General features: G+C 42.6%; 2 protein-coding genes and 1 pseudogene across 2 annotated transcripts; 1 reads left to right on the top strand and 2 right to left on the bottom strand.

The window, feature by feature from the left end:
* Window positions 1–517: 517 nt before the first annotated feature.
* On the bottom strand, window positions 518–9,009 carry calm1a (calmodulin 1a). The gene is made up of 6 exons (XM_054614668.1): window positions 8,841–9,009; window positions 4,188–4,218; window positions 3,863–4,006; window positions 2,969–3,075; window positions 2,025–2,160; window positions 518–1,623 (listed from the first exon to the last, which is right to left on the bottom strand). Exons 1-6 carry the CDS (start codon window positions 8,841–8,843, stop codon window positions 1,595–1,597), a joined length of 450 nt encoding a protein of 149 aa, XP_054470643.1. The 5' UTR covers window positions 8,844–9,009; the 3' UTR covers window positions 518–1,594.
* Window positions 9,010–10,813: 1,804 nt separating this feature from the next.
* On the bottom strand, window positions 10,814–21,456 carry nrde2 (NRDE-2, necessary for RNA interference, domain containing; the record flags this gene model as incomplete). The annotated part of the gene is made up of 19 exons (XM_054614356.1): window positions 10,814–11,186; window positions 11,370–11,441; window positions 11,909–12,050; window positions 12,731–12,870; window positions 13,058–13,464; window positions 14,481–14,964; window positions 15,084–15,304; window positions 15,389–15,560; window positions 15,711–15,883; window positions 16,021–16,141; window positions 17,067–17,200; window positions 17,421–17,610; window positions 17,909–18,133; window positions 18,861–19,084; window positions 19,198–19,467; window positions 19,705–19,841; window positions 19,953–20,147; window positions 20,743–20,848; window positions 21,363–21,456. Coding segments are annotated over 19 exons (3,633 nt in total), but the record flags the coding sequence as incomplete, so codon positions are not given.
* Window positions 21,457–23,114: 1,658 nt separating this feature from the next.
* Window positions 23,115–26,493, top strand: LOC129103269 (tubulin beta-4B chain-like; annotated as a pseudogene).
* The last annotated feature ends 543 nt before the right edge of the window (window positions 26,494–27,036 follow it).

Below are 27,036 nucleotides of genomic sequence, written 5' to 3'. Positions count from 1 at the left end.
AAAGATGTGATATCGATGGGACCTTGTACTTGTTAATCTGTTGCTCTGTGGATTGTGCTGTTTGTTTAAAGCTCTATCAACAAGGCAAGATAATTAAAGTTACCATGGTGATATGTTTAAATAGGTGGCAGGGGTTTGTTCACTTAATTTTTTCCTGACCAATAATTCCTTGCTCCTAGTTCCCATCTTTCCTTTCTAAAACAGGGCAATCACTTAGTTGCTATGCAAATACTCATATTGAATGAAAGACAGACTAGTTGCAACTTTTTTTATTATGTTTGTATTCTTGATCTTCTGATAACTGCTTCTTTTAGATTTAGGAATGTAAAGACTGACCCATTCCCCTCTACCAAAATATGTTTGAAGTGGGCTTATGAGTCTGTGCTTCCACTTACACACTCAGAAAGACATAACATGCAATAAGTAGCACAGATGAGTCATTTTTAAGCAGCACTTCCCCCACAGAATCTGCCTTCACTTAGAGAAAACACAAGTCACAGACACAGGAAGACCCAGTACGAGATGTTACTTCATGATATTTTATTGGAAAAACAAAATGTAAAGACTAGCATGTACAACTTGGAATGCAGATCAACTGAACTGAACAGAACAGTTGGACTGGGCCGGGCCTCGCCGCACCCACACGCACACACGCAAACTCACACACAAACACAAGATAGAAATGCCGCAAAGCACCGACCCTGTCCCCACTAAACAGAAATTAACACCCCGCAGAATCATGATACACATGCAGCCTTTGAGGCAACGTACTGTCCCTAAGCATGCTTCAGTGATAACCACATTGCCCCAAAGTTGATCTTGTATATCATCACCTTTAAAGCCCACCCAACCCCTCCAAATAGTCTGGGAAACATCCAACACCCAAGGGGCTCAACTCTACGCCCCACCCAAGCTCCCCCCTCAAAAAAGGTAAACACACAAAGGATAAAGCGAGTATCCTGACATGCCAGAAACACAGAATCTAAAATGAGTTATTCCATTTGAAAATTTCTCTTAAAAATATCTCTGTTGTCACTGACTTCATTTAGGTAAGCAAACTGCAAAGGTTCCGCTGGTTTACTCACTCCCATCCATCCGTCAACTAACCCCTCCCCCCTCTCTGTGGGTCCCAGGCCAACCTAAGGCCCAACAACAGCCTTCTGCCATTGGGCTCTCAACAGTAACCCATCTAAAGCTGCATGCATGAAGAACAGAAAAAAGAAAAACAGGAAGTCATAGAAGAAAGGCCATTGGCCATCCCATATAATCATCATGAAAACAGGCAGATGGAACCAGGAAGCAGAGGTGCAGTGGTTAAACCAGTCAGCTGCAGAGAGGCTGCTTGGCTAAAAAGGTTGAGATCTGATTGGGTAGCTCAGCGCTGGGGGTGGGGATTACAAGCCAGTACATGCAGATAGATTCATTTAGAATTTTTCTTTCTCTTTTTTTTACCTTTTTTGAGCTTGTGAATATGGACAGATTATCAGTTTTCCAACATTCAGTCTATACAGAACAGTATGAATAAATGTAGATTTTTGCAATAAGAGGTAAGTGAAACATTTGACTGATTCTTTGTCTTTAATGTGAGCCCTGTTCATTTGGCAGTCATCATCTGAACAAATTCTGTGGGGGGGGGAAAAAAGAAATAGAACTCATCAGGAACAGTTCAAACTGTGTACTTAGAACATGAAGAATAAATCATGATAGATCAGTCTAAGGACACCATTGGACACACAAAGCGACTACAGAACGTATGTCCATCATCAGCAGTGTGAGAAATATAGGGGGTCTTTGGGGGGTCCAATATCCCTTGATTGACATTCGAGACCCCTTGAAAGCCCTTAACAGTTCTGGAAATGACACTGGAGCACAAGGTAGGAGGGACCCCAGATTACCACCTGGTATTTCTCACACTGTCGGCTTACAGAATTGAGCCTTGTTCCATAAATATACTTATACTATGATAAACTTATACTTGTATTAGTGTTTAAGTTAGTTTCTAGACAGACTTTACTCTCCTGTACCTTCGTAGTTGACTTGTCCGTCTCCATCGATGTCTGCTTCTCTGATCATCTCGTCTACTTCCTCATCCGTCAGCTTCTCTCCCAGGTTAGTCATCACATGACGCAGCTCTGCAGCGCTAATGTAACCGTTGCCATCCTGCCCAACACACATACAGCATAACGGGTGGCTGTCAATACATTTTCTAAATGTATATTACAATAGTAAAAATGTATATTTAACTGTGAAAAAATAAGCAGGACCCTGGTGGCTGTCTGCCTCGCGAGCATTGAATGCACCCCAAGTTAATTTATTTAAAATGAAATGTAACGTTAGGTCGAGCTGAACCAGTAATAATTTAACAACTCCAATGATGGCTGAGATCTTGGCTGCAAAGTGTGAAACTTTGTTCAAACTTTAAGCGCAACATTACATCATGCAAACAAACCCCATACCCATCAGCTGTGTGCTCCAGATCAGACTGGAGACACTTCAAAGATGGGTGAGTTGCACTTGCTATCTTCCGATGTTTGTACTTTTTTAACAGAAAACTCACATTTTATATTTTGATATTAACTGGAAATGACATTCAATATAGCAAACAGCAGGTAGGCAACTTTCAGCTCCATGGTAATCACCCTTCCGACAGCTGCCACCTTATTTAGGTTTTGGTATTATGGACACAAAAATAGATATTTGAAAAGAAGAACCTATTTGTATTCTTAGAACGAATATCCGAATGTCATTTCTCACAAATTTTGACAGCCCTGCATCACTGCCGATCATGCCGTTTTCACTGTCGGAGCAAGTAATCCCTCTTTAATTGTCGGCCTAAGCTTAAAGATATTCTGATTTCAGATGAATGAGTTTTGTGTATCAATGCTAAACTGATGATGAGAACAACGCAACACATCTAAGAATCAATTATAGCTCTCACAACACAGAACACACACACATCAAGGCTTACCTTATCAAAGACCCTGAATGCCTCCCTGATCTCCTCCTCACTGTCAGTGTCCTTCATCTTCCTTGCCATCATTGTCAGGAACTCAGGGAAGTCAATGGTCCCGTTGCCTTAAGGAGCAGAGAAGTGAAGTCAGATGTAAGTCATAAATACAGCAGGTCAATACCGTTAAAAACGTTTTATAAAGACCAGTTTAACCCTCCGAACCCTGCCAGAGGGATGGAAAAGCATGTTTTCTTTAAACAATCGCTAAAAGGACACCTTTTAAAATAACCAGAAGCTGTAAAAAAACAAAAACTTTATCGTTAGATTTTCATCTTTCCGACAGTCCTTGAACCGTCCTGTGTGTCCATCGCTTCCATCATGAGAAAGCAACAGAAACTAAGCTTAAAATTGTCTCATTTAAAATTCTGCACCGATCAGCCCGACTAGAAAGCCATAATTGACTCGCCTGAGACTAACAGTCACATGCAAAAAATTCTGTGAGACTTCAACTGAACTGCAGGCAGCTAACCACAGTGCACTGTGGTGAGGACAGGAGAGGCTTTAAGTAGAGGTTGTAAAAATGTGAATAGCTCAATATATATGTATAGAGCGTGAGGCCTCCATTTCCTCCCCCAACAATGTTAACACTTTTACTACAATTTGTATAGATAGATAACTTAGCTTTTTTTTTTAATGATTCATGGCATTGTAATTGTTTCACTGCAAAAAAGAAATGTTTGAGTACTCTCTAATTCTAGCCACAGGTGTGCTGTTTACAAAGAGGTGCAGGACTTATATATTGCAGTGACAAATTAAGGCCACAGAGAAAACAAATGTGTCAGGAGATAAAAACGCAACCGAAGCAGCTTGGGTTCAAAGGGTTAACAAAATGTTGAGGCGGAATCAGCATACCATCTGCGTCCACTTCGTTGATCATGTCCTGGAGTTCTGCCTCAGTTGGGTTTTGACCCAGTGACCTCATGACAGTGCCCAGCTCCTTAGTGGTGATGGTCCCATCTCCGTCCTTGTCAAACAGGGAGAAGGCCTCCTTGAACTCTGACACGACGGGAAGCGGCGACAAAGAAATACAGAAGGTGGACAGGATGAAGGAAGATATTAGCAACGGCAGATGTAAAAAAGCTGATATTCCAGTGATGCATGAATGCATGGACCTATGCAGGGAATATGCATTTATTGTTTAAAATCATAATGCAGTGATTTTATGTTGTCACCTTACCTGCAATCTGCTCTTCTGTTAGTTGGTCAGCCTAAAAAACAAAAAACAGAAGGAAGACAGAAGAAAGGGAAAGATTAAAACACTTGAAACCCAACACTGGTTGCGAAGAAAGTAGTGACGGCTTTTTAAAAAAACTATTTCCTGGACCAACGCATTAAATCATATAAAGCCACCACACTTGTGCAACAATCACAAGTAAAACAGGAACAAGTGATCACACACTAAATGGAGGCAGGGAGCGAGGACACTCCCATTACAACAAGCATGCATCATCGGTAAAGTGCTGCGGCCATAATTATGTACTGCAATGTAAGACAAACTCAAGAGTTATGCAACAATTTTCTTCATTTATCCATTTTACTTTTGGGACCAACCGCCCTGCACACGAATATCTAGTCCCAGAAAGCGACCAGTATTAACCACAGACTCATGCCATGGTATTTCAAAACATTGACAGTAGAATATCTTGGCTATCCACAAGGCATACATTAACATCTGATAAACTCTAGCTTAACCCATAAGTTCTACTTTGTGTGTGCATCTGTGTACAACCTTCAAGTCATCAAAGTGGATATCTGTGAGGTCTGCCACCAGCTTCACAGCTTTTGGTGCTGTTTTTTTGGCCTCTCCACATCTGCCTCCTCCATCCAGCCTTAACCCACCAGCTCCTCTACGCTGCTTCAGATCCACGGCTCTTCCTTCGGCATTTCCCCCAATTACTCCCGTTTTGACATCGAGGCCATCCAGCTGCCCTCGCACCATCACCAGGCCTTCAGCCAGCCACTCGGCCCGTTTGCTGTTCTGGACGCCCTGTCTTTTAACCTCGGCTAGCTCAGCCTTGGTTCCCTGCAGGCAGTTTCTCAGGTCCTGCATCTCTCTAACCAGGCTGTCCATGCGGCTGGATGACGTGTCCATCAGCATCTGCAGGAAGGCTCTGTAGCTCCTCTCCTGCTGCTGGATGAGCTCCTTGTAATAGTCCTGTTGTTCATCCAAGAGGTCATAGACAGTAGACAGGCTAACCAGCTCATCTTCTGCTTGGTACAGAGCAACTTTCTTAGGCATCATGTTGAGAGAATGACATGAAGGGCAGAAAGGATGTCTCAGGATGGGAGGAACAGGTGGGTGAAAAAAATTATAGCTAGACATCTATCAGTCTCTCCCGATTTGTAAATCTGATGGACGACTGGTGGACAACAGATTTTGCCATCTCTCTGAGTAGTTACATCACTGTAGACGTGAGGGGGAAAAACAAGTGATTTGATTTGAGTAAATGGCAAAACAGATTATGTTTTTAGTTCTCCTGGATTGGTAGATAGCTGGACGGACACATGAATGGTGATCAGATGACAGGATAACTGCAGGACTCGTCTTTCAATCCATCCAGTGTGATTGGAGGGATGACAGAAGTTTTCACAATCCCTCTGGAGTGGCAAACGTCAGTGTATTGGCACTGACCTGACAGGCGAGGTCTCTCTCTTCATTGAGCTGATGGAAAAAGCTGGTCTGTTGATGTTTTCCTGGTTACTTGTCCGTCTGTCTGTCAATAAATCTGTCTGCTTAACTGTTGCGCTTTCTCTCTCTGTCCTTGTGTCTTGCAGCGCTGTGAGCGTACGTGACCAGACGCTGTCCTTCCCCGACTGCGTCTGACTCCAGCTGGATGAGGCGATAGAGAATCTCACTCCCTGTCCCTCCACGTCAGTGTGTTGGTGTGTGTGTTTGTGTAAGCCTAGGCATGACGGTGAAGGCTCAGCTGTCTGTCCATCTCCCCAACAGATGAACAGTAAAGATGGATATACAGATGAAGTGTCCACCCCACCTCCTGCAGTAGTTCAATAGATGAATAGCATTCAACACTTTGAAAGACAATGTGTGTGTGTTTGTGTGTGTGTGTGTGTGTATAGAGGCCAGGCCAGAGGAGGTCACCCGAATGTGTCAGGAAATTGATTTAAGGTGTATGAGAGTAACAGTGTCCAGACTGGGGGAGGTCATAGGGGTTTTGTGTGTGTGTGTCTATATGCATTTGCTAAACTGTGGCCTGTCATCTCACTGCTAAAGTTGCATCTCCTAGGGAGGATCAGTTGGCTGGTCATCTGACCTCCTAAACAGCATCATGGGTCACACCAAATGGCCCCCTGTGACAGGGGCCCCTATCCACAAAATTAAAACAGATTCTTGGATAGACAAACTCATTTCCCAGGAGTTTGCCATTAGTCCCAAGTTAAGGTTTGTTTAAGTAAATTCGCAAACAAATGGAAAACTGCCCTTCTTACAAACCAAAATCTTTAATGTCATCATATAAGAATGTATTCTAAGCCGATATTCAAAGGTGGAGAATGTCCTCTTAATCCTACTGCTTCTGAAGCTTCACATTTTATTCCTTTCCACAAGTCATGAGTATTAAATTATCATGATTTTAGATTTTATGAAAACCATCATGAAGTTATATTCTATATGTTATTTTTGATGTACTGAAATAGTTTATATTTGTAACATATACACTATCGGGAAGATTTTTAGAAATCACTTAATACTCTAAATCTGATTCTAACTATCTTCTATATTTTTCTGCCGTTAGGGACAGAGAGAATAAGAGAAAGGAAAGATGAATATAATGGTAAAAACGGAAATGTTTCATCTACAGGGTATTAGTACCGTCAAGCAATAAATACTAGGCGTTCAGAATTTGTCTGATGATAATGACAGCGTGGATGGGAGTGCTCTAGCAGTGGTTAACAAGCTGCTAACTCCTCTAAAACGCAGGCCAAATTCCTGTCAAGGCGCTGTAGTGCTGGTGTTATAGTGTGAGTGCAGTATCTAGGCCCTATGAATTATTTATACAGCACCCATGAACAGATATAAGACAATTAAGGGGAAAATAGAACAAAGAGTTCCCTTTTAATATACTGATTCCACCCCTGCTACTAAATAAATCAAATGTCAATGTGTTCATTTTTATATGAAAATGGTTCTTGATAAATAAAGCTATGCACAAGAACACACCGCTGTATGTTTTGCTTTCAGTATAATCTCATTTCAGGTGGGCTAACTGTGAACACTTTATTTCACATTCAAACTACAGTAGGAAGTATTTATGGCTTAAACAAGTCCCACAAATAGAAAGGACCCGTGACAATTTTAACAGAGATGTCTCAATCCCAGTGACTACTTCCTGTATCAAACTTTGTCAACAATGTAGCTATAGTAACCATAAACCAGCCATACAACTCTGGTAACCAATTCAATAGGCAGCTAGAGAAAAGAGAACTACAGAAGCCCGGCCTAAAAATGTCTACTTAGAATCGTTTGAAGCTCTAACGGGGACATTCAAATGAAAATGAATTAGTTACACACATCTTATCCTACTATTCCCTCTCATTGAGAATAGCTGTCAGACTACTTGTCTATTACTTAACAACTTGAGTTTAGGCTTATCTAACTGACTTCAGTTGAGGTCAAATGATTTTATTATCTTTCATAAGTAATGTCATGATGCGAACGCCTCAAATATCTCAGGACATTACAGTTGGACTTGCACAGTACTGCATCCACCTATCACACACACTTTAAGAGACTGCTACTCCCGACATTCAACCGGTGTAAAAATTAAATAAAACCCAGGACTTGTGATAAGTGATATGATGCTGCAGGACTTTTTTTTTTTTTTTTTTTTAAAGAAAGGTATTTACATAACTAGTTAACTCAAACAGGGGGCTTTGCCTGCAAGGAACCAAGAATGTGTTGAGGAGATTACATCTGTCAAAACAGGTATGTGTGCAATCAAAACTTCAGAAGAAAAAGGTGCACCATATAATCACATCCCCCAGGACAAAATGATTGCATGTATGTGTTTATCAAAGCTATATCCACTAAACACCATGACAGGAGTGTGATGCTACCCTTCCCTTGGGACTGAAGCATTCTGCATTCATGAACAAGGAAGCCACATTTCACAGTTCTGTACTGGGACTAGGAGGGAGGAACAGTACCAGTCAAAAGTTTGGACACACCTTCTCATTCAATGGTTTTTCTTTATTTATTTTTCTACATTGCAGATTAATATTGAAGTCATCCAAACTGTGAAGGAACACATATGGCATTATGTGGTAAACAAACAAATGCTCAACAAACCAGAATGTTTTATATTTTACATTCTTCAAAGTAGTTTTGACTGGTACTGCATGTATCCCATCTTGCATATATAATATAATATATATATATATTATATATATAATATACTATTATATATATATATATATATAATATTATATATATATACATATATATAATATATATATATTATATATATATATATATATATATATATATATATATATATATATATATATAGCATATTTCACAGTACAGTAGCTGTGATGCTAACACCTTAGCCCACCTGTAACAGGTAGTTCTGAATGCTCAAAGGCGGGCGCGAGCTTCAGCAGCACCGATGTGATAACAAGCGTTCGGCTCGCGGCGCCGAGTCACAGCGCGAGCAGCTCGTGAGCGCTAACTCAGAGCGTTCTAGTCGCGCGCTCCTCAATGGAGGGTGCAGAGTGTTCCTCCAGGAGAGACGCGACCCTGGAGACACTCAGACCGGCCAGCCAGTCCACGCGACGCCGCCCTATCCACCACACCCCGGCGCACGGTACTCACCATGTCTGCGGAGTCGGGAGCCGGTCTGCTAACGCTACAGGACGGAGGGAATGGACGGATGCCACTGAGCGAGGCTGGGTGGAGGCGGGACGAACCACTGCTGCACGGCGCACTGTATTCCTCCGCACTGGGGACACGCTCTCAATCAGTGCGTCGCCCTGGCTCCGTCTGTGCCAACACGTGTACACGCCTATTGGGTTGTCATAATTAAATGGGGTTTTTTTAATAAAAGGATGGCTGTGTTGACTTATTTGTGTTTCTTAATTAAAAATATATATATTCACTGACCACCAGACACATCTGTGCTATTCACACACTCAAAGTTTCATTAAATGTAAAACCAACATTATGCTGGAGCAATACTCAATTAGTGTTAGTTTATTCCAGTGTGATTAAATACAATATGAACAATATTAAGCTCTTAAAGCAGGGTTCCTTTAGGAGACATGGGAGAAGGCCTTGGTTGATGTTGTACTTTAGTGGGTTTAATGTGTTTGCATGACAGGCAGTGAACCTGGGCTGTTGTCAGCTTTGCCCCAAACCACCCTTGATGTTGTGCATTCAGAGATTCAGATAAATGAATTGGTGTGTAACTTGGCTCTTTTGAAATGAAGCTTTTCTGTTATGAACATGTGCAGTTTACAGACGCTCAATGTGGGGCCCATCATGAAGCATCAAAGTCATGGGCACACTATATACAATTAATCCGCACCAAAATAACTGCAACAGGCAGCAGAATGTACCAGCATGCGTTGACATTGTAGGCCTCATTAACATGTTTGTGATGCATCATTATTACCACTTAAATAGCATCAAATATTGCATTTTCAGGAAAAACCTCATTCTTATTTATAACCTTAACCCTTTTATGCCATTAAAATACAGCCTAGTGAATTAAGTAAAGGTTTATTTTGAGGAGAATACTTCCTGGGGGGAAAGATAATCATAACTTTTATTACAGAAATTGAGTCGTTTCTAAATAGTGGTCTATTTATACAATTTATTTAATCTGTCGAAAGTGACGGACTAGCTTGTGTTACACAGGGTTTTATGCAGGCGGAAGGATACGTTCGGGTAGACTGCACTGGGGAAGTTGCGGTTTTGTTTTTGAGAGCCGGATTCTGATTGGATGGAACATACCTGCAATATTCTGCACACTGAACAGAGGCCGCTGATTGGCCCCGGCGGATCTGCAATGCGTAAAACCGCGACGCGGCAACGGCGGCAGGAGGGAGCGACTCCACCGCTGCTGTGTAGAGAGCTGTGCTGTGAGTGATGACATAGACAGGTGAAACTCACAGGTATTCACAGGTGAGCTGAGGGACAGAAGGAATACAACTGAACGCGGCCATACAAGCTTTAAATAAAGACTGAATCCCCCATGTTAAACATGAACATAAAATTAGATTATTTAAATTAACAAATAAAAAGCAACAATGCATTGTTAAAACTGTGTCAGATTTTGCAGAAGCACTGATTACATGATGATGTTTTATATGCATAATAACTGAAAGCTAGAACTCGCTTTAAAAGAATAAATAAATAAATAGTACCAAAGTGAAAACTTCCTGAACTTGACCCTGCCAGCCTGTTCGTATCTATTCTTGGTTTCTAGGTGAGATTGTGTATCACCAAGGTGCAGGGACACAATATCATTGAACTTCATTATCATCTGGTGACTCTTAAAAAGGGGTGTCCAAGGCATTATGAACAAGTTAAGGCATATGCATTTAAACATTTACAGTTAAATACTGAGGCGGTGCTATTTTTTATGTTTCTCATTTATCTCAGCATTTGTTTAAAATTAATTTCATTAGTCTCAGATGTGCAGTTGCCCCTGGCATCTAATATACACATGTCATGAACTTTTAAAACACGGGCCCTCAACCTCAGTGTGTATACACTGAAAGGTATGCATAAACAAACCTACACAACACATTAATTAGAAGAATATATTTATTAACAGTGTTTGGTACTAAAACACATGTACAAAGGATAATCATTCGATCACTCTTTTAATGTGTGTGTATGCATCCGAGTGTGTCTCCTTTTCTTGCCACCAAGTGTGCCAATATTGGCATGTTGTCAGTAAAGCAAACTCATTTTCTTGAATGAGATGTGTGTGTGTGTGTGTGTGTGTGTGTGTGTGTGTGTGTGTGTGTGTGTGTGTGTGTGTGTGTGTGTGTGTGTGTGTGTGTGTGTGTGTGTGTGTGTGTGTGTTCAGTCTTCCAGTAGTATATCCAGTTCTTCTAGAGGCAGTCGGAGTCGGAGTTCTTTCTCTGTCATCAGATCTACAAACTCCTGCAGATGCTCAGGGAACAGCTGCACTGCGTCCATGTACAGACCCTGGTCACGCACGTGCCAAACACACACACATATACACATAAATGCAAATTGGCATTCATACAAACCCACACACACAAAGAGAGAGAGAGAGTGAACTGATTTTTCATACGGGCAATTTAAAAAAATAAATTAGCCAGAGGTCAGCTGCTGTGAGGAAATACAACTTTTATGTCTGTAGCTCACCTTAGTCCAGGGAATATTCTGTAAGGCCCTGTAGAAGATCCCTGTGGCTTTATCCACCTTCCCTTCCGACACCTACCAAAACACACAGGGCAGACAAAAGACTTTACCGACTGTCAATATATGTATATTCAAATGTGCAAATTAAACAAAGTAAGTCTGCATAGGCTAGTCTTACAGTGCGTGTTAATTCTTACACTTTTATCTCTAAGTCAATATTTGGAAAATGAGAAAAAAAATGGGCATCGCTCAGATCGCTAGAGAGTAAAACGCAGAATGAACTAAATGTGATCTTAAAGGCACAGCAGGCTTCTCCAATCGTTTTTGAAATGCACATTTTGTGTTTTAATTTGTTTCCTTTGAAAATATTTTTAAATCTAGATGCAAAATTTCTTCCTTGATACATTAAACTTTTGCAACCGTCCTAAACACGTTTTTTTTTTTTCAACTGACTGGTCAAGGATAGGAAATGAGTTCAAGTAAAAAGGGTGTCCTCACAATATCAGTAAACGTGAATTTGTGAGTGTTATTTGCCGTCTCACCAGGAAGTGCATGTACATCCTCCAAAGTAAAGGACAGTGAGAACCCATCTCTGTTGCTATGGTGCTTTCAAACAGTCCACGGATACGGTTGCTGAGGCCATTCTCTGGCAGGATGGGCAAGGCAGCATCATGGGAACAAGATCTATAATGACCATATAAACATATACAATTATTATTAGGGGATGTAGGCAATAGGAATTTTGATAGATTAATAGATTCTTGGTTTATCACTCCTAAATAGGGAAGACCTGGAAGACCAAGTGAGAAAGAAATTCTGGTGATGCATTAATGTATTTTTACATCAATACGTCTTTTCTCTTCTGTAATAACGGTTCAATATGTTTAATGACTCATCCTGCACTCAGGGGTGTTTACAAAAAAAATCATCCAATCAAATGAGACTTTCAGAGACTAGGTAGCCAAACCGGTCGAATAATACCCCAGGTATCACTTTACATACTCAATATATGTACCTTGTGTTAAGAGAAATAACTCCACCTGGAAGAAAAGATGAATGCTCTTAGTCCTATTTAAAACTTCAGCCTCTTGTGGCTGAAATGAGTAATACAACAACCAAAACTTTCACCTGAGAAACCTTTTTACTTCTTAAGTCATTACCACTGGAGAGAATCAATTCATATCAGAATCAGGATTTTTTTTTTTTCTCACTTGCCTTTCAGTTTCTCCTGTTAAATAATGAAAGAAGGAATAGAGAAAACTAACATCATGACATCTTGACTAAGAAGTTTTCACAATGCTTATTCCCATACAACATGAGTGCAGGATAACCTCGCACCTACCCATCATCCTCTCTGCTCTTACCTCTGAGCAGCGTCCACCAGCTGCTTCCTTTGTTGTTCAGCAACAATAGCAAAGAGGCGTGGCACCACACTGCTGCTGTCTCTGGTTACAGAGTGAAAGAAACGACGCGCCCGGCCAGCACTATGGTAACGGTTCTCCACCTGAAACACAGGTCGCATGAGGGCGTCATGCCAAAGTACACAAGTACTGATTCTGTACAGAATAAATGTGTGTGGGTAAAACACATCAAGAGAAGCTCCTTGCTAATGAGTGATTGATTTGATTTTAACCCTCTATGATTCAAAAATTAAATTAGTTTTGGTATCTAATGATGAGACAATGGCTTACCTGTATATATATGCTCCAAAGAGGGGCGCTGCTGGGCCAGGTAGCGAGGGCAGAGGTCAGCGTTTGTCTCAGTGTTGCCAGTGGAAACACGCTGACGCTGTTGTTGTACCTAAGCAACGCTGCCTGCTGCACTGCTATTGCCTCACACTCAGAGGCTAGCCTGTTAGCGCAGTGCTTGCTGGTATGGCTGGAGTCAGCTGCAGACCGACCAGCATCAGTGGTGGAAAGGTCGGCCTCCTCCTTACTGTTGAGCTGCGTTAGCGAGCGGTGCAGCTCCTCCATCCTCTCTCTAGCCTGGCTGTAGACGGTGTTAGCTGCTTGGACGCCCATCGTGAGGTACTGGAAGAGAGCGTAGCAGCCTATCAGGCCTTTCAGCCTCAGCTTCTCTCCTGGCAGGTCCTCATGACCTACTGGTGGAATGATGAGAGGAGGAGATCAAATTAATGAAAGATAGACATTTTTCACAGGAGACATTCAGACCTGTCCTAGTAGGAAAAGTACAGCTGGTTCTAACAACATTAACAATAGTGTCCCAGTAAACCATGTCTGTGTGACAGTGAGCTAGCCTGCACAATAGAATGCAGCCTTCATTAGTTTTATTATTAAACCTGTGCAATCCTACTGTGACAAGTCAACATGTCTTCTGTGAAAAAAGGCCTTTTCAACTGATGCATTACAAAACTAGTTTATATTTCAGATTCACACTGTCTTTATACTCCTGAAAGAAACTGAATGCATTTGCTTCACTAGTAAGATCATTTATGTTGCTTTGGATACCCTTAGTTTGGCAATGCTTTCCTTTATTTAAAAAAAGAATGATACTTATATTTTGAATAATTAGGTATGCACCAATCTGATGTGTGGATTGGGTATTGGGCCAGATGTAACAAATCCATAATAAATACAGTTTGTTCGTCACTGTCATCATAAAATTCAGTGTTTCTGCTATCGATGACATGTGTTCAGTCACTACAAGCTGACAACTCAGCTTTTAGCATTACAGCTATCCCTGGTCTCATATCACCTTACATGAAAATGAGTCCAATAAGTTTCACAGTGTGAGATATACAAGTTTGTAATTTAGGAAAAAGAGAAGCCCGGTATCTGGTAGACAGGTGAGAAAAAGTTGAGCTGCTGCTTAACTGGTAATAATTACTTATTACTGAAGGTTGTCGTTTCATGTATCAGAAAATTACAACTAATCAGATACTTTCTACCACACAGTATTGAGCACCTTTAGTTTTTAAAGAATATAAAAGTGTTTGCATTGATTGACAACTATAAAAGAGATATAAGTATAAAGACAACCAAATAATTAACTGAATGTGATGGATTACATATTTTCCAAAAGTTCCAAGTATTTGCAAGTTCATTTTCATCTCCGTGATGGATGAAACACACAGAAGTTGTTAGGAAAGTGAACCTTTTCTGTTGGCCTGAGGGTTGTTGGGGGTTTGGTCCAGGGCTGCCAAGCTGGCAGTCAGAGCCTGCTCATATGACTTCCTGGCTTTCAGGATGGAAACCGGAGAGAGGGACTGGGAGGATGAGGAGGTTCCTTCTGCTAGCCTGGTTAGTACACAAACAGCTGGGCACACGGTGACATCTGCGAGTCCCCCCCCTCGCACGTTTGATCCGTCCTCCACCTCCAGCTGGGCCCACAGCAGACACAGCTCGCAGAGGGCGGAGCTCTTCAGTCCTTCGGTTCCCCCCATCGCCGTGGCCGTTGAGAAGACTTTGCGAGCCTCTTCAAGGTTGCCCAGCATCCACTCCAGGTGGGCGTACTCCTGCCACAGCACCAACGACGATCGGTTATCGGGTTCTTTGAGCAGTTGCTTGGCAACCCGCTTGCTGCTCTTGCCCTGAGAGCGCAGGCGCTTTTTGTTGCCTCCGCGCAGGCAACGCAGGACCTGACATGTACACAAATACAAATAAATAAATCGGTGCAAAGGTCAGACACTTTTTTTGACTTTAAAGTTGACCTTTTTCTTCAAACATTTAACTTGAAGTACAATAAAGCGACTCCTACCTTGAGTTTCTCGTAGTGCATCCAGCTGAGTGACAGGGCGGCGCGGTGGGGGGCAGGAAGGACAGGCTGGACCACGCTGAAGACATTTGTGACAAATCTCTCGCCCAGCTTTCCAAGCCCCGCCCACTTCCTCGTTCCCTGGAGAGTGGTCATGTGACCCACAGAGTTAACCCCGGGGTCAGGTAGGTCGTGGGAGGTCAGAGGACGCTTGGGGTCACTACCTAGGATGTAACAAAAAGTCAGTTTTGTATCAATGACTTGCTTCCAGTAAACAATAAAGTTTTATTGTGAGTGTAGCTTTTTACCCTGAGTGAGCAGAGACAGGTTCTCCAGCAGCAGGCCAGGCTGACAGGGGGCAGCACAGAGCACAGAGTCTACGGGCAGCCCCAGGAATGATAAGAAACGGAGAAGAAGACTGAGCTGGAGGTCTGATGAAGACAGACAAATAAGGGAGGGACCGATGTCATCAAACAACACCTACAGTATGAGAGAAAGAGAGAGAAAGAGAGAGACAAAGAAGTCAAACAAAGCAGTCACACCTACAGTATGTAGTGGTTGAATTACATTTGAACTTACTGTCAATGGGCTTCCATGCCATACATGAGCAGAGACACTTTAAATCAGTACCTGTCTGTCCGGGTCCTCACAGTCCACTTCTGACTGGCCCTTGGCTTTGTCGGGCCTCCAGGGCAGCCAGTGAGCTGCTTCACGAGACGGCTCCACGTCCAACCAGACTCTCCATCTGGGCTGACTCCGATCCTTCACCTCCTCCTCGTCCTCTTCCTCGTCCTCTTCCTCCTCTGAACAAACACACACACACACACACACACACAAACAAAGAGAACAAGATTATAGTTTTCTTGTTGTTTTAGCGAATTTAGCCCGCAAATCATTTAGGAGATTATTCCAGGATTTACGTGAACAGTGTGTGTTTCACCTGCACTGGGCTGTAGCCACCCTCCTCGCTCTTGTTGGAGCATCCAAGCTTTCCAGCCTCTGGCCCCAAACTCTCCAACCCTCTCCTCCCCGCTGTCCCAGAACGGCTCAAAGAACTCAACCTGTACACACGTGAAAAGAGAACTTAACTGGAAGGATTACTGGAGCACTGCTGGGTGTCCTCTTGTGTTTTTACAACGCCCATAAAAAGAACAAATCATTCTAAGTGACAACAATTTGATGGTCTGCTCATCTAAAGAAAACATTCAACATTTCAGGAAATATGCATATTTGCTTTCTTGCTTAGTTTTAGTTTTAGGATTCTATACCACTCTCATGTCTGCTGGGTTTAAAGGTGCCCTGTGGAGTTTTCTTGTAAAATGCAAAAGTTACTTTTACATTCAGTGTTATTTCTAAAGAAAAAAACTATTAAAAAACTATATTTTAAATCCTGTAATGTTAACACCAATGTTTGCTAGCTTGCAGATTTCTTCTTCGCTGCCTCTGCTCGCACAAAGCTATGCTTCTTTGCACATTACTGCCACCAGCTGTTGATCAGTTGTATAGCATGAAACCATTGGCGGGACTGTGTATTGAGTCGCCTGCTTGCATGTGTGTCGTTGTGTGCACGTAAAATACAAACAAGACCGATAGTAAAAGCATCGCTCTCTAGCACTACAAGTGGTCAAACATTTTGCCATCTCTTTCCAAAGGTAACATGATCCACCTCCCAGTACCTTTAGAGCTCACTAATAAACACCTTATAGATACAAAAACTGAAGTGTAGAAATGACAAGTTGTGGTTTTTCGGGGAGGACATATGCTTGACTATTGCTTAGCCTGGGCAAAGAAATGACTGGCTGCCCGGCAAGCTCACAGAGAACACAAAACTACAGTCAAGATTATTCATCAACATTTGGCTTTGATTTGCATTTCAAATACTAAAGTTTTAGTGCTTTAGAGTGTGTGTGTGTGTGTGTGTGTGTGTGTGTGTGTGTGTGTGTGTGTGTGTGTGTGTGTGTGTGTGTGTGTGTGTGTGTGTGTTACCTGCTGCTTGGTGGACAGTTTTCGTACGCTTTCAGGTTTGTAGAAAGTAAAGTCGATCATGGCCTGAAAGAGAGAAATCCCTTTCTCTGAGTGACCAGACTGACGCAGGAAATGACACTGCTGGGTGAAGATATCTGGACAGAAAGAAAAAAACAACCAGGACAATTACAACAACTTTCAAAATACAAACAAAAATGCTTCTTAATAAAAAAACAAAAACGTTTATTATGCATCACGTGGGATTGCCTTGTGACAGAAGCAGGTGACAAAACTGGGCTGACTGAGAATCTTAGGGGTCACTGAAAAAGTAGTAGAAACAATGGATAAGTAAAGGCTTAACAAAATCTCTCTTACCCAACATATCCTCCTCAAGCCCTGGCAGGGCCGGGTGAGAGACCATGCTGCCGTCACGCACCGCGCTGAGGGTGCTTAGACACTTTCCGTAAGCTGAGTTGACCTTTGACACGGTGAAGTTGCTGAAGTAGCTCTGGGTGAACAGCAGATACTCCCTCCACAGGGGCGCACTGTTTGGGTGGAGGAACACCTGAGATGCAACAGATAAAACACGAGTTAGCCTTGTTAGAATACTACAAGCTTCGGTCTACAGACACATCAACATGTGCCAGTGACAAAAAGGCTCAGAGAAGCATTCAATACATGGTTATAGAAAGTACATTAATTTAAATGTGGAGGAGGCTTTGCTGGAAAAAAAAAAGATGAATAAAACACATACGAAATGTAGAGCACAGCTATTTTCCACCCTATTGAGGGCAAAAGAATAAAGTCACAATACTGAAGCACTGGGTGATTTTCATGCAAACTCATAAAGAATGTAGACTGACCAGTTTCTTCCATTCTTTAGCCAGAAGTGAGGGCTCCCAGAGCTCTTGGCAGATCCTGAGCCTCTCCAGCTGCAGAGCTACACAGCCATGGTTGGTGGCCACTGCGCGATCCGCGATGCTCAGCTTTTTCTCCAGGACCGCTCTGTAGGACGACTTGCGCCGCTCTGCCGAATCGCTGCCCTGTTGCTCCTCCTCGCCTCCAAACGCTGTCGCACTCAGCTCATCCTAAAGAAGGAGAGAAGAGAGGTTTAGAAGTAGTGCTACATAGGAATAGTTTAAGGAATGGTTTAATTGTTGAAAAGCAATTTACAGGAAGAGATCAAATAAATCATTGGTCAGCTGATTATAGTAGGCTGATAGGACTATCCCACTGGTGTCATACATACTGTATATATTGAAAGTTACGACACAGAGGGCGTGAAAACATGCAAGTGATTAGACATCTGGCATGTGAGATGGTCTAAGTACAAAGAAAGGTTTTATCCTAAATTTCAACTTTGACTTTATTGTCCCAGAGGGAACATTGTCTGACTGTTATTTTGTTTGACTAAATTTGCAAAAAAAACTACAGTGGACAGCTGTTCTAAGAAATGACTAAGCCTTTCTTAAAAAAGAATGGACAAGTATATATTCCTGACTTATTTTTATATATTTTTAATACTGTTGGCCACAGACCAGATCGAGACGTAGGAAAATATTCAGAGACAGACTAACACAGTGTTCGTTTTTGTCTTGATCTGGTATTTGTTGATGATCAGAAATATATAAAATAAAGCCTTTAATAACCTAATCATAATACACAAGTGTACAAACAACGCACGCAAGCATTGACAAATACACATTTACACAAACATAATGTACAGTACATCATCTCAGTTCAGAGCCTATTGCGAGGCAAGTGAAGCAGAGTAAAGAGGTAATCTATATAGTAACAAAAGGAGAGTCTTCATACCTGGTATCGTATGAATTTGATCCATAGCTCTGTGTCTTCTGGCTGCTCTCTGAGCCGCCTGTTAAACTCTTCAGTCCTCCCGACCAAAAGCGCTGCACTCTGCCCCGTCTGTGTGTCCTGCTGCTGCTCTGGCTGCTCTGGTTGTCCCTTCCCCTGCAGCCAGAGGGCCGTGGAGGAGTCATACACACCCAGAGGATTTACTGACGATGTCTGCACTCTGGCACCTGGATTGACACATTATTCATATTGAGACAACAACACCAGCTGAGGTTTTTGCTCCACTTTTTGAGATTGTTAAGTCTTCCCCCTCACTGCCTGTTGTGGCTAAATCTCTTACCCGTCTCTCCTCCTTTGTTCTCCTCATTGTCACCCAGCGGGAGGAAGGAGGTGGGGCTGATGGCATCCCCGTGCTCAGGAACCCTGGGTAATGTAGGAGCAGGGGGCTCGGACCTCAGCAGCTGGCGATTGACTGTGGAGAAGTATCTGTCTGCTGCTTTCTTCCTGTCTCCGCCTTTCTGTTTCTTATTTGACTCGGACTCCGCCCAGCTGACTCCCTGTCTGCGGGGGTCCAGACCCAAGGACGAGCTGCCTTTCCTCCTATACCTGGAAAACACGGAGGGTTTCAACATACTCCCAGGACATGGAGCCTTTTATGTTTACTTTCCCAATCGTTTTGATTTGTAATTTAAAGTATGAACCAACTGAAGGTAGTTTGCATGAGTTGGGAAAGTCACTAAGAGAAGGAGAAGGAGAGCAGAATGTAAGCTTGTGTGTGTGTGTGTGTGTGTGTGTGTGTGTGTGTGTGTGTGTGTGTGTGTGTGTGTGTGTGTGTGTGTGTGTGTGGCTACGTCTCCTCTGTACAGGGACTTGTACGTCCAGTTGGCAGCGTCTGCTTTACGGTCCACACAGAACGGCTGCGCTGCAGGCGACTTGAGGTCATCCAACCAGGAGAAACAGCTTGCTAAAGGAGCAACCTTGGGACTGCATGGCAGCACAGACACCAACCATAAATACAGAACAGAAACAAGCCGGTGCTATTGTGTATAAGATTAAGAGTGTAAGTATGTGTGATTTAAAAGTGTGCGTCTATACCTCTCTGCCTCTTGCTCCCTTTTGAGGTCACTGGGGAAAACGATTTCAGAGTCAGTTCCACTGCTGTCAGAGAATCTCCCACTCTTCTTTTTGTGTTTTTTCTTCTTTTTCCTCTTCTTTTCACTCTTCTTCGTCTTCTTTTTAGGTGGCACATTACGCTCCTCCTCCTCTGCAGAGCTCACATCTTTGCCAGCACTGAGGATTATAAGGTGAACTAAACGTTACCCCACGTGAACCCATCAACAACCTGCCGCAAGCAAAACCAAGAATGTATTTGACAAATTTTCATGTACTTCTAATACATGTACGGGAAACGTGATAAAATAGTGATCTTCATTTAGCAAGTTTTTCTAAACCGAGTGCTTAACAGTGAAGAAAACTAGATGAGGAAAGAAGAATGAAAATAGAAACAAAGGAAAACATACGGAGGAATGCGTAATGTAAAAACATCAGAAAATGTTATAAGGGCGGGGTGTCCTTGAGCAAGACACCTAACTGAAGTTGCTCCCCGGGCGCGTCTTAGCAGCCCGCTGTTCCTCAGGGATGGGTATGTCATGTTTATATGTAAATTCATGACTATTAAAGCTAATACTTACTTTACTTATACTAAAAACATTATAAAAGCAACAGAAAATTGCAGCATGTGTCACCGGCAAGTGCTTTGTAATGAAGAAAAAGTATTGAGAGGAAATCTAAAAGACGCTGCAAACCACAAAGCTGCACACTTAAAGCAGAACGTCAGGTATTACGCCTGCAAGCAGAGAAACAAGCGTTGGGTTTTGATCTGTACCTTGATTCCTTCTCGTTGAGCCTCTCATTGGTCTTCTCAAAAAAGCGACTGTGCAGATTGAGGGCATCCCCAGTCTGAAAACTCTTATTGTTCAGCCAGTCTAATTCTAAAAGGAGACAGTGGGTCATAAAAATGTTATTCAGTAACAAAGAGGAGGATTGAGAGATCATGATGAAGTATCACTCACTGAGTGCGTTTACAGTGTGGTATCACAGTTGTCAACTTTGTGTTTTATCCCATATGGACACATAATATCCTAATACTGCAGGGGATACATTTATCTTGTATAACATTACTGAAGATTAGAAGGAGGAGCCAAATCCACATAAGGGTTAATACACCAAAGGAAACCAGACCCAGAAATGACAGATTATGAGTGAAAGCAGAAATACAATATATCACCAGGGCTGTATCTCCCTATGCTGCTCACTTTGACCTATAGATGTGCAAGAATGCGAATTTAAACTGTTTTCATCCGCGTATGCGTCGTTTCTAACGCCATCTTTGCCTGGTCTGTTATTTAAATGTAAGAACAGCACCAGGTACGAGGCCAGCACACAGCAGACGGGGCCACGGCCGTCAGAGGTAACCACGGGGAGGAGTGTGAAGGAAGGGATCACCTCTGGAGGAATCCTCAACTTTGTCACTCTCCAGTTCGGCAAAAGCTGGAAACAGAGCCATGATGGGACGTCGCACATAAACAGTCGCAGGAACATGACGTCATATGACGAGGGAGGCGTTCTAAAATAGAAGGACCAGTTTTATTATCCTCATATTGATGTTTATTGATCATTTGGTGAATTCATTTTGAAATAACCAATATTTTATATTTTCCTGACAATTTGGACATATTCTACAAACTCACAGAAAGTAAAAAAAAAAGTTTTCAAAAACTCTTTTATATATTATTATTATTATTATTATTATTATTATTATTATTATTATTATATTATATATTCCAACTACAGTACCAGTCAAAAGTTTGGACACACCTTCTCATTCAATGGTTTTCTTTATTTTTTTTATTTTTTTTCTGCAATTATGTGGTAAACAAACAAATGCTCAACAAACCAGAATATGTTTTATATTGTACATTCTTCAAAGTAGTTGAATGAGAAGGTGTGTCCAAACTTTTCACTGGTACTGTATATTATTATTATTATATTATATATTCCAACTACAGTACCAGTCAAAAGTTTGGACACACCTTCTCATTCAATGCTTTTTCTTTCTTTCTTTTTATTTTTTTCCTACATTGTAGATTAATATTGAAGACATCCAAACTATGAAGGAACACATATGGAATTATGTGGTAAACAAACAAATGCTCAACAAACCAGAATATGTTTTATATTTTACATTCTTCAAAGTAGTTTAATGAGAAGGTGTGAACAAACTTTTGACTGCTACTGTACATGTCGGAAAATACTAGAATTAAATCTTCTGTATGAAAATGTATTCATTTATTTATTGGAGCTTGATACCATATTTAAGGGTAATGTAACCCTATGTATTTGCTCAACAGAAGCCACTGTTATACAATAGTTTGAAGGAATCTGGTCCATGAGCCTCATAATGAACACATGTGGAAACGTTTTGCAATATGATGAATATGCAATAAATGAAATTTTAACTGTTCTGTTGGATAACATAATAAGTTAATAAAGCTGATTTCTATTTCCCCTTATAATAAAGATTCCAAAGGATCTGGTGCACCATATTTGATCAGATCTGGGGCCACCCTGAGATCTAACAAGCAGCTTATCAATACATTTATTGGAATTGTTTTAACACTGGAATATTATCCATATGTTATTATGTTGAAGCTGGGTCTTATATGGAGGAGGGAAAGGGTTTGACTTTATTTGGTACACATGTTATTCACAGGTAAGGCCCCACAGCAGATAAACCCTTGGACTTGGTTCAGTGTCTGAGGAAACCCCGTGGTGCATCACGTGACTGGAGTAGCCCGCTGTACGTGGTCTCCACCGCGACGGATGATGCTGGAGACCACTTGTTGCTTCATAAACATGACATCACAATAAAATATGAAAACATTATCATACACAAATGTCTGTGACGTCAGGTGTCTGTTGTTGAAGATGACCACATGTCTGTGTGTTATCTACCAGGTTGTTTACTGAGCAGCAGGCTCGTATATGACGGTGTTTGGAGAATGCCTGCAGAAGCGCTGCTGCGTATTAGAGTCTATGTGGCGTAACCAAGGCAACATGTCGCTCAGAGTACCATCCAATCCAAACTCGTCACCGAGTTTCGCTGACCAATGAGATGCCTGGTGTGCTTTGATTGACGTGTGGCTAGTCCAATAGGATCGACCGGCCGGCGGCCGTTGGTGCCGTTGGTGCCGCTCCTCCCTGCTCTTGTTAGTCTGTCGCTGGGGTTCTAGAGGGAAACAACGTCGTCTGTTCTGCTCGTTGTTTGGACGTTTTAATCATCAAAATGAGGGAAATCGTGCACCTGCAGGCGGGCCAATGTGGAAACCAAATTGGAGCCAAGGTAGGAATATCTCCTGTTTAAGTGAAGTGTTACTGAGTGAAATAGGGCGGGAGTGTTGTGGTGTTTGGGCGGGCTGAGGAGCTAACGGCGGCCTGGATGCTAACGCGTTAGCCTGTCGGTTTAACCCGCTCTCCTTCTCCTATGTCTAGTTCTGGGAGGTGATCAGCGACGAGCACGGCATCGACCCGTCCGGGACGTACCACGGGGACAGCGACCTGCAGCTGGAGCGCATCAACGTGTACTACAACGAGGCCTCAGGTGACGTCTCATTGTGTGTGTGTGTGTGTGTGTGTGTGTGGGGGGGGGGGGGGGTGGTGTGTTAGGGCTGCTCGACGTCAGCTGATCCAGCGGTAACCATGGCGATCCAGCGGTAACCATGGTGATCCACCGGTAACCATGGTGATCAAGTAACGGGAGGGTGCAGCTGTCCCCGTCCCGGTGGAACTCACCGCGGACGTTACCATGGCACCGCACGACAACAAAACCTCCAGTGACGTCATCCCGAACGTGACACTCTGTCCACATGTGTTTTGATTTAAAGGACTTTTATGTTATCAGCACAACATTAAACAGTTAGATTATGCAAATGAGGTTTTAAACAAATAAGTGAATTAACCACTTTGCATAGAGGTTGTCCTACTGTGGCTCTCTGCTGTACTACATGCAATCCAACCCTAGGATATAAAGCATTTAGCTTACAATCCGTTTATTGTTTTGTGTGGTAAACATTTAAAAAGGCCAAGTATTTAATGCATATTAAAGAAAGAAAAAAAAGGAGAAAAGCTCCCAGGTCGGTCTTTGCCTCAAAAGTTGTTCCTAACTTGTAATAATAAAATAAGATAATCCTTTATTAGTCCCGCAGAAATTTAAAGGATTACAGCAGCATAGAGGATAGTGCAAACAAGAGACATAGTAAAAAAAACAAGATCAAAAATAAGTATTATGAATAAGCAAATGAGCAATAAAAAAACAGTAAAGAATCCACAGTAACTGAAATATTATATATACAGACAGAAACTATTATAACTATTGTATTGCACAGTGTATTTGTATTGCAGAGGTTTTTAGTGTCATCTGGTCTACTGGTCTAATATTAGTAATTTGCTTGTTTTCAATCACCAGGTGGCAAGTATGTCCCCCGTGCCGTGCTGGTGGACTTGGAGCCAGGCACAATGGACTCTGTGAGGTCTGGTCCCTTCGGCCAAATCTTTAGACCAGACAACTTTGTCTTTGGTGAGAATTTAAATGTGAACAAGTGTGTGTTTTGACTTGGGTTACTGGATATGGCCATACTTAGATTAAGCATCTCGAGTCACTCATATTTTAAAGCTGTGTATCTTTACCCTACAAGAGTAAAGGAGCCCGTCTCTTTAAGTGCATTCACTGTGAGTCAATTGTGTAGACACCACAGCTGTGATAGATGACTGTATTTGCATGTAACTCAGGCCAGAGCGGAGCAGGAAACAACTGGGCCAAAGGCCACTACACCGAGGGAGCTGAGCTGGTGGACTCGGTCCTGGATGTGGTGAGGAAGGAGGCAGAGAGCTGCGACTGCCTCCAGGGCTTCCAGCTCACGCACTCCCTCGGAGGAGGCACCGGCTCAGGCATGGGCACCCTGCTCATCAGCAAGATCCGAGAGGAGTACCCAGACCGCATCATGAACACTTTCAGCGTGGTGCCTTCACCCAAGGTTCATATGAGAAACTGAAATATTTTAAAGTTAAATATTAATCGCTCCACATGCTTCTCTGTGCCTCTAATGCTGTTCCCTTTTCCTCTCTTTTGTCTCCTTCACCTCCCCCCCTCCAGGTGTCAGACACAGTGGTGGAGCCGTACAATGCCACCCTCTCAGTCCACCAGCTGGTGGAGAACACAGATGAGACCTACTGCATTGATAATGAGGCCCTGTATGACATCTGCTTCCGCACGCTGAAGCTCACCACGCCCACCTACGGTGACCTCAACCACCTCGTCTCAGCCACCATGAGCGGGGTGACCACCTGCCTGCGATTCCCAGGCCAGCTTAACGCTGATCTGAGGAAGCTGGCCGTCAACATGGTGCCCTTCCCCAGGCTGCACTTCTTCATGCCCGGCTTTGCCCCGCTGACCAGCCGGGGAAGCCAGCAGTACAGGTAGATAGGCAGGATCTTGTAACAGAGACTGTAACAGACCCTCAAATTTAATAAATTTGAAATTAATACTAATTTATACTCTCTCTCTGTCTATTTCCAGGGCATTGACTGTCCCCGAACTCACCCAGCAGATGTTCGATGCCAAGAACATGATGGCAGCGTGCGACCCCGCCACGGGCGCTACCTGACCGTCGCCGCCATCTTCCGGGGCCGCATGTCCATGAAGGAGGTGGACGAGCAGATGCTGAACGTGCAGAACAAGAACAGCAGTTACTTCGTTGAGTGGATCCCAAACAACGTCAAGACAGCCGTCTGCGACATCCCGCCCCGTGGCCTCAAGATGGCCGCCACCTTCATTGGCAACAGCACGGCCATCCAGGAGCTGTTCAAGCGCATCTCCGAGCAGTTCACCGCCATGTTCCGGCGCAAGGCCTTCCTCCACTGGTGAGTAAAAGAAGGCTGGTGTCAGGGCAGTGGGGAGAAGTTCCTGCACTTAGCTTCTTACCTAGAATTCATGGACATAATGCACGTGAGTAAGAGTTTACTTGTTTCAGGTACACGGGCGAGGGCATGGACGAGATGGAGTTCACAGAGGCTGAGAGCAACATGAATGACCTGGTGTCCGAGTACCAGCAATACCAGGAAGCCACCGCTGAGGAAGAGGGCGAGTTTGAGGAGGAGGGTGAAGAGGACATGGCCTAAAAACCTACCATGACCCTTTTCTTTCTTTCTATGCAACAGTTGGCGCTCAGTCAACACCGTTCATGGTTGTAGTAGAGTTATTGATAAAATAAAACATTAAAATATTCATTTTGGCAATAAATTCAAACATCGCATATTACTTCCACTGATGCAATAAATTATAATATTGAACTGTTGTCCAGCCTTAGCAAGAGTGTGAAGGATTTCTGCAGCCTTGGTTTTTAAATGTTTGTTCTGTCTCTTATTCTGTCTTCTTCTTCTGGCTTTTGGAATAAAAAAATATTTCATTCAGCAAATAAAAACAAAAAAACACCATGCACTAAAAGAGTTGAAAGCTATGAATAATGTCAGGAACTACATTATCAACAGTCCAGCTGGATTTTAATAAAGCTTTAATGAATTGGTTCTACGCTGTGTGGTTACTTATGGCTTCTTATAAATATGATTTTCTTTTTTTTTATCACTCAAATTCTGAATCTTGAACCTGTCTACTGAGGCAGAACATAAAGACTCGGTGTCCTTCCTGGTCCATCAGACGTCCTTGTTCAAAAACTATTTGTCTTGTAGCATCACAGGAAAAAAGAAACAGTTATATGCATGTGTGAACAACTTAAGTAGGCAGGTGTAGTTATTTTAACGTTGGTGCAAAGCAAGTACAAATGTACGAAAAAAAGAAACGTGGCATTGTGTGGACAATATGCGTATGATGATATCTGTATGACATCTATGCAAAATGGGTGATGTACGCCTGTTATGTAAAGTTTTTGTCCATCAAGTCAAAGGGAGTTATCTATCAGAACAGGCCAGAGATCTGATAACATCCAACATCCTTGTCAGCCTTCTCTCAACCCTCAGATGAATGGATTAACTCTCCTTTCACACTCATCAAACCACACAAGCTCACTTAGACTGTACACAAAATACAACTCTAAAGCTTTTTGAT

Source organism: Anoplopoma fimbria, chromosome 15, assembly GCF_027596085.1.
Source record: "Anoplopoma fimbria isolate UVic2021 breed Golden Eagle Sablefish chromosome 15, Afim_UVic_2022, whole genome shotgun sequence".
Taxonomy (NCBI): Eukaryota; Metazoa; Chordata; class Actinopteri; order Perciformes; family Anoplopomatidae; genus Anoplopoma; species Anoplopoma fimbria.
Note: the sequence above shows the minus strand (reverse complement) of the source record. Positions and strands in the feature narration are given on the sequence as shown.

Bases quoted from the DNA above. Each gene is read 5' to 3' on its own strand.
- calm1a (XM_054614668.1), bottom strand. The intron at 4,007-4,187 runs GTAAGGTGACAA...CCGTCGTGTCAG, and splicing joins AACAGAAGAGCAGATTGCAG to AGTTCAAGGAGGCCTTCTCC. The intron at 1,624-2,024 runs GTACAGGAGAGT...CCCCCCCCACAG, and splicing joins CGGACAAGTCAACTACGAAG to AATTTGTTCAGATGATGACT.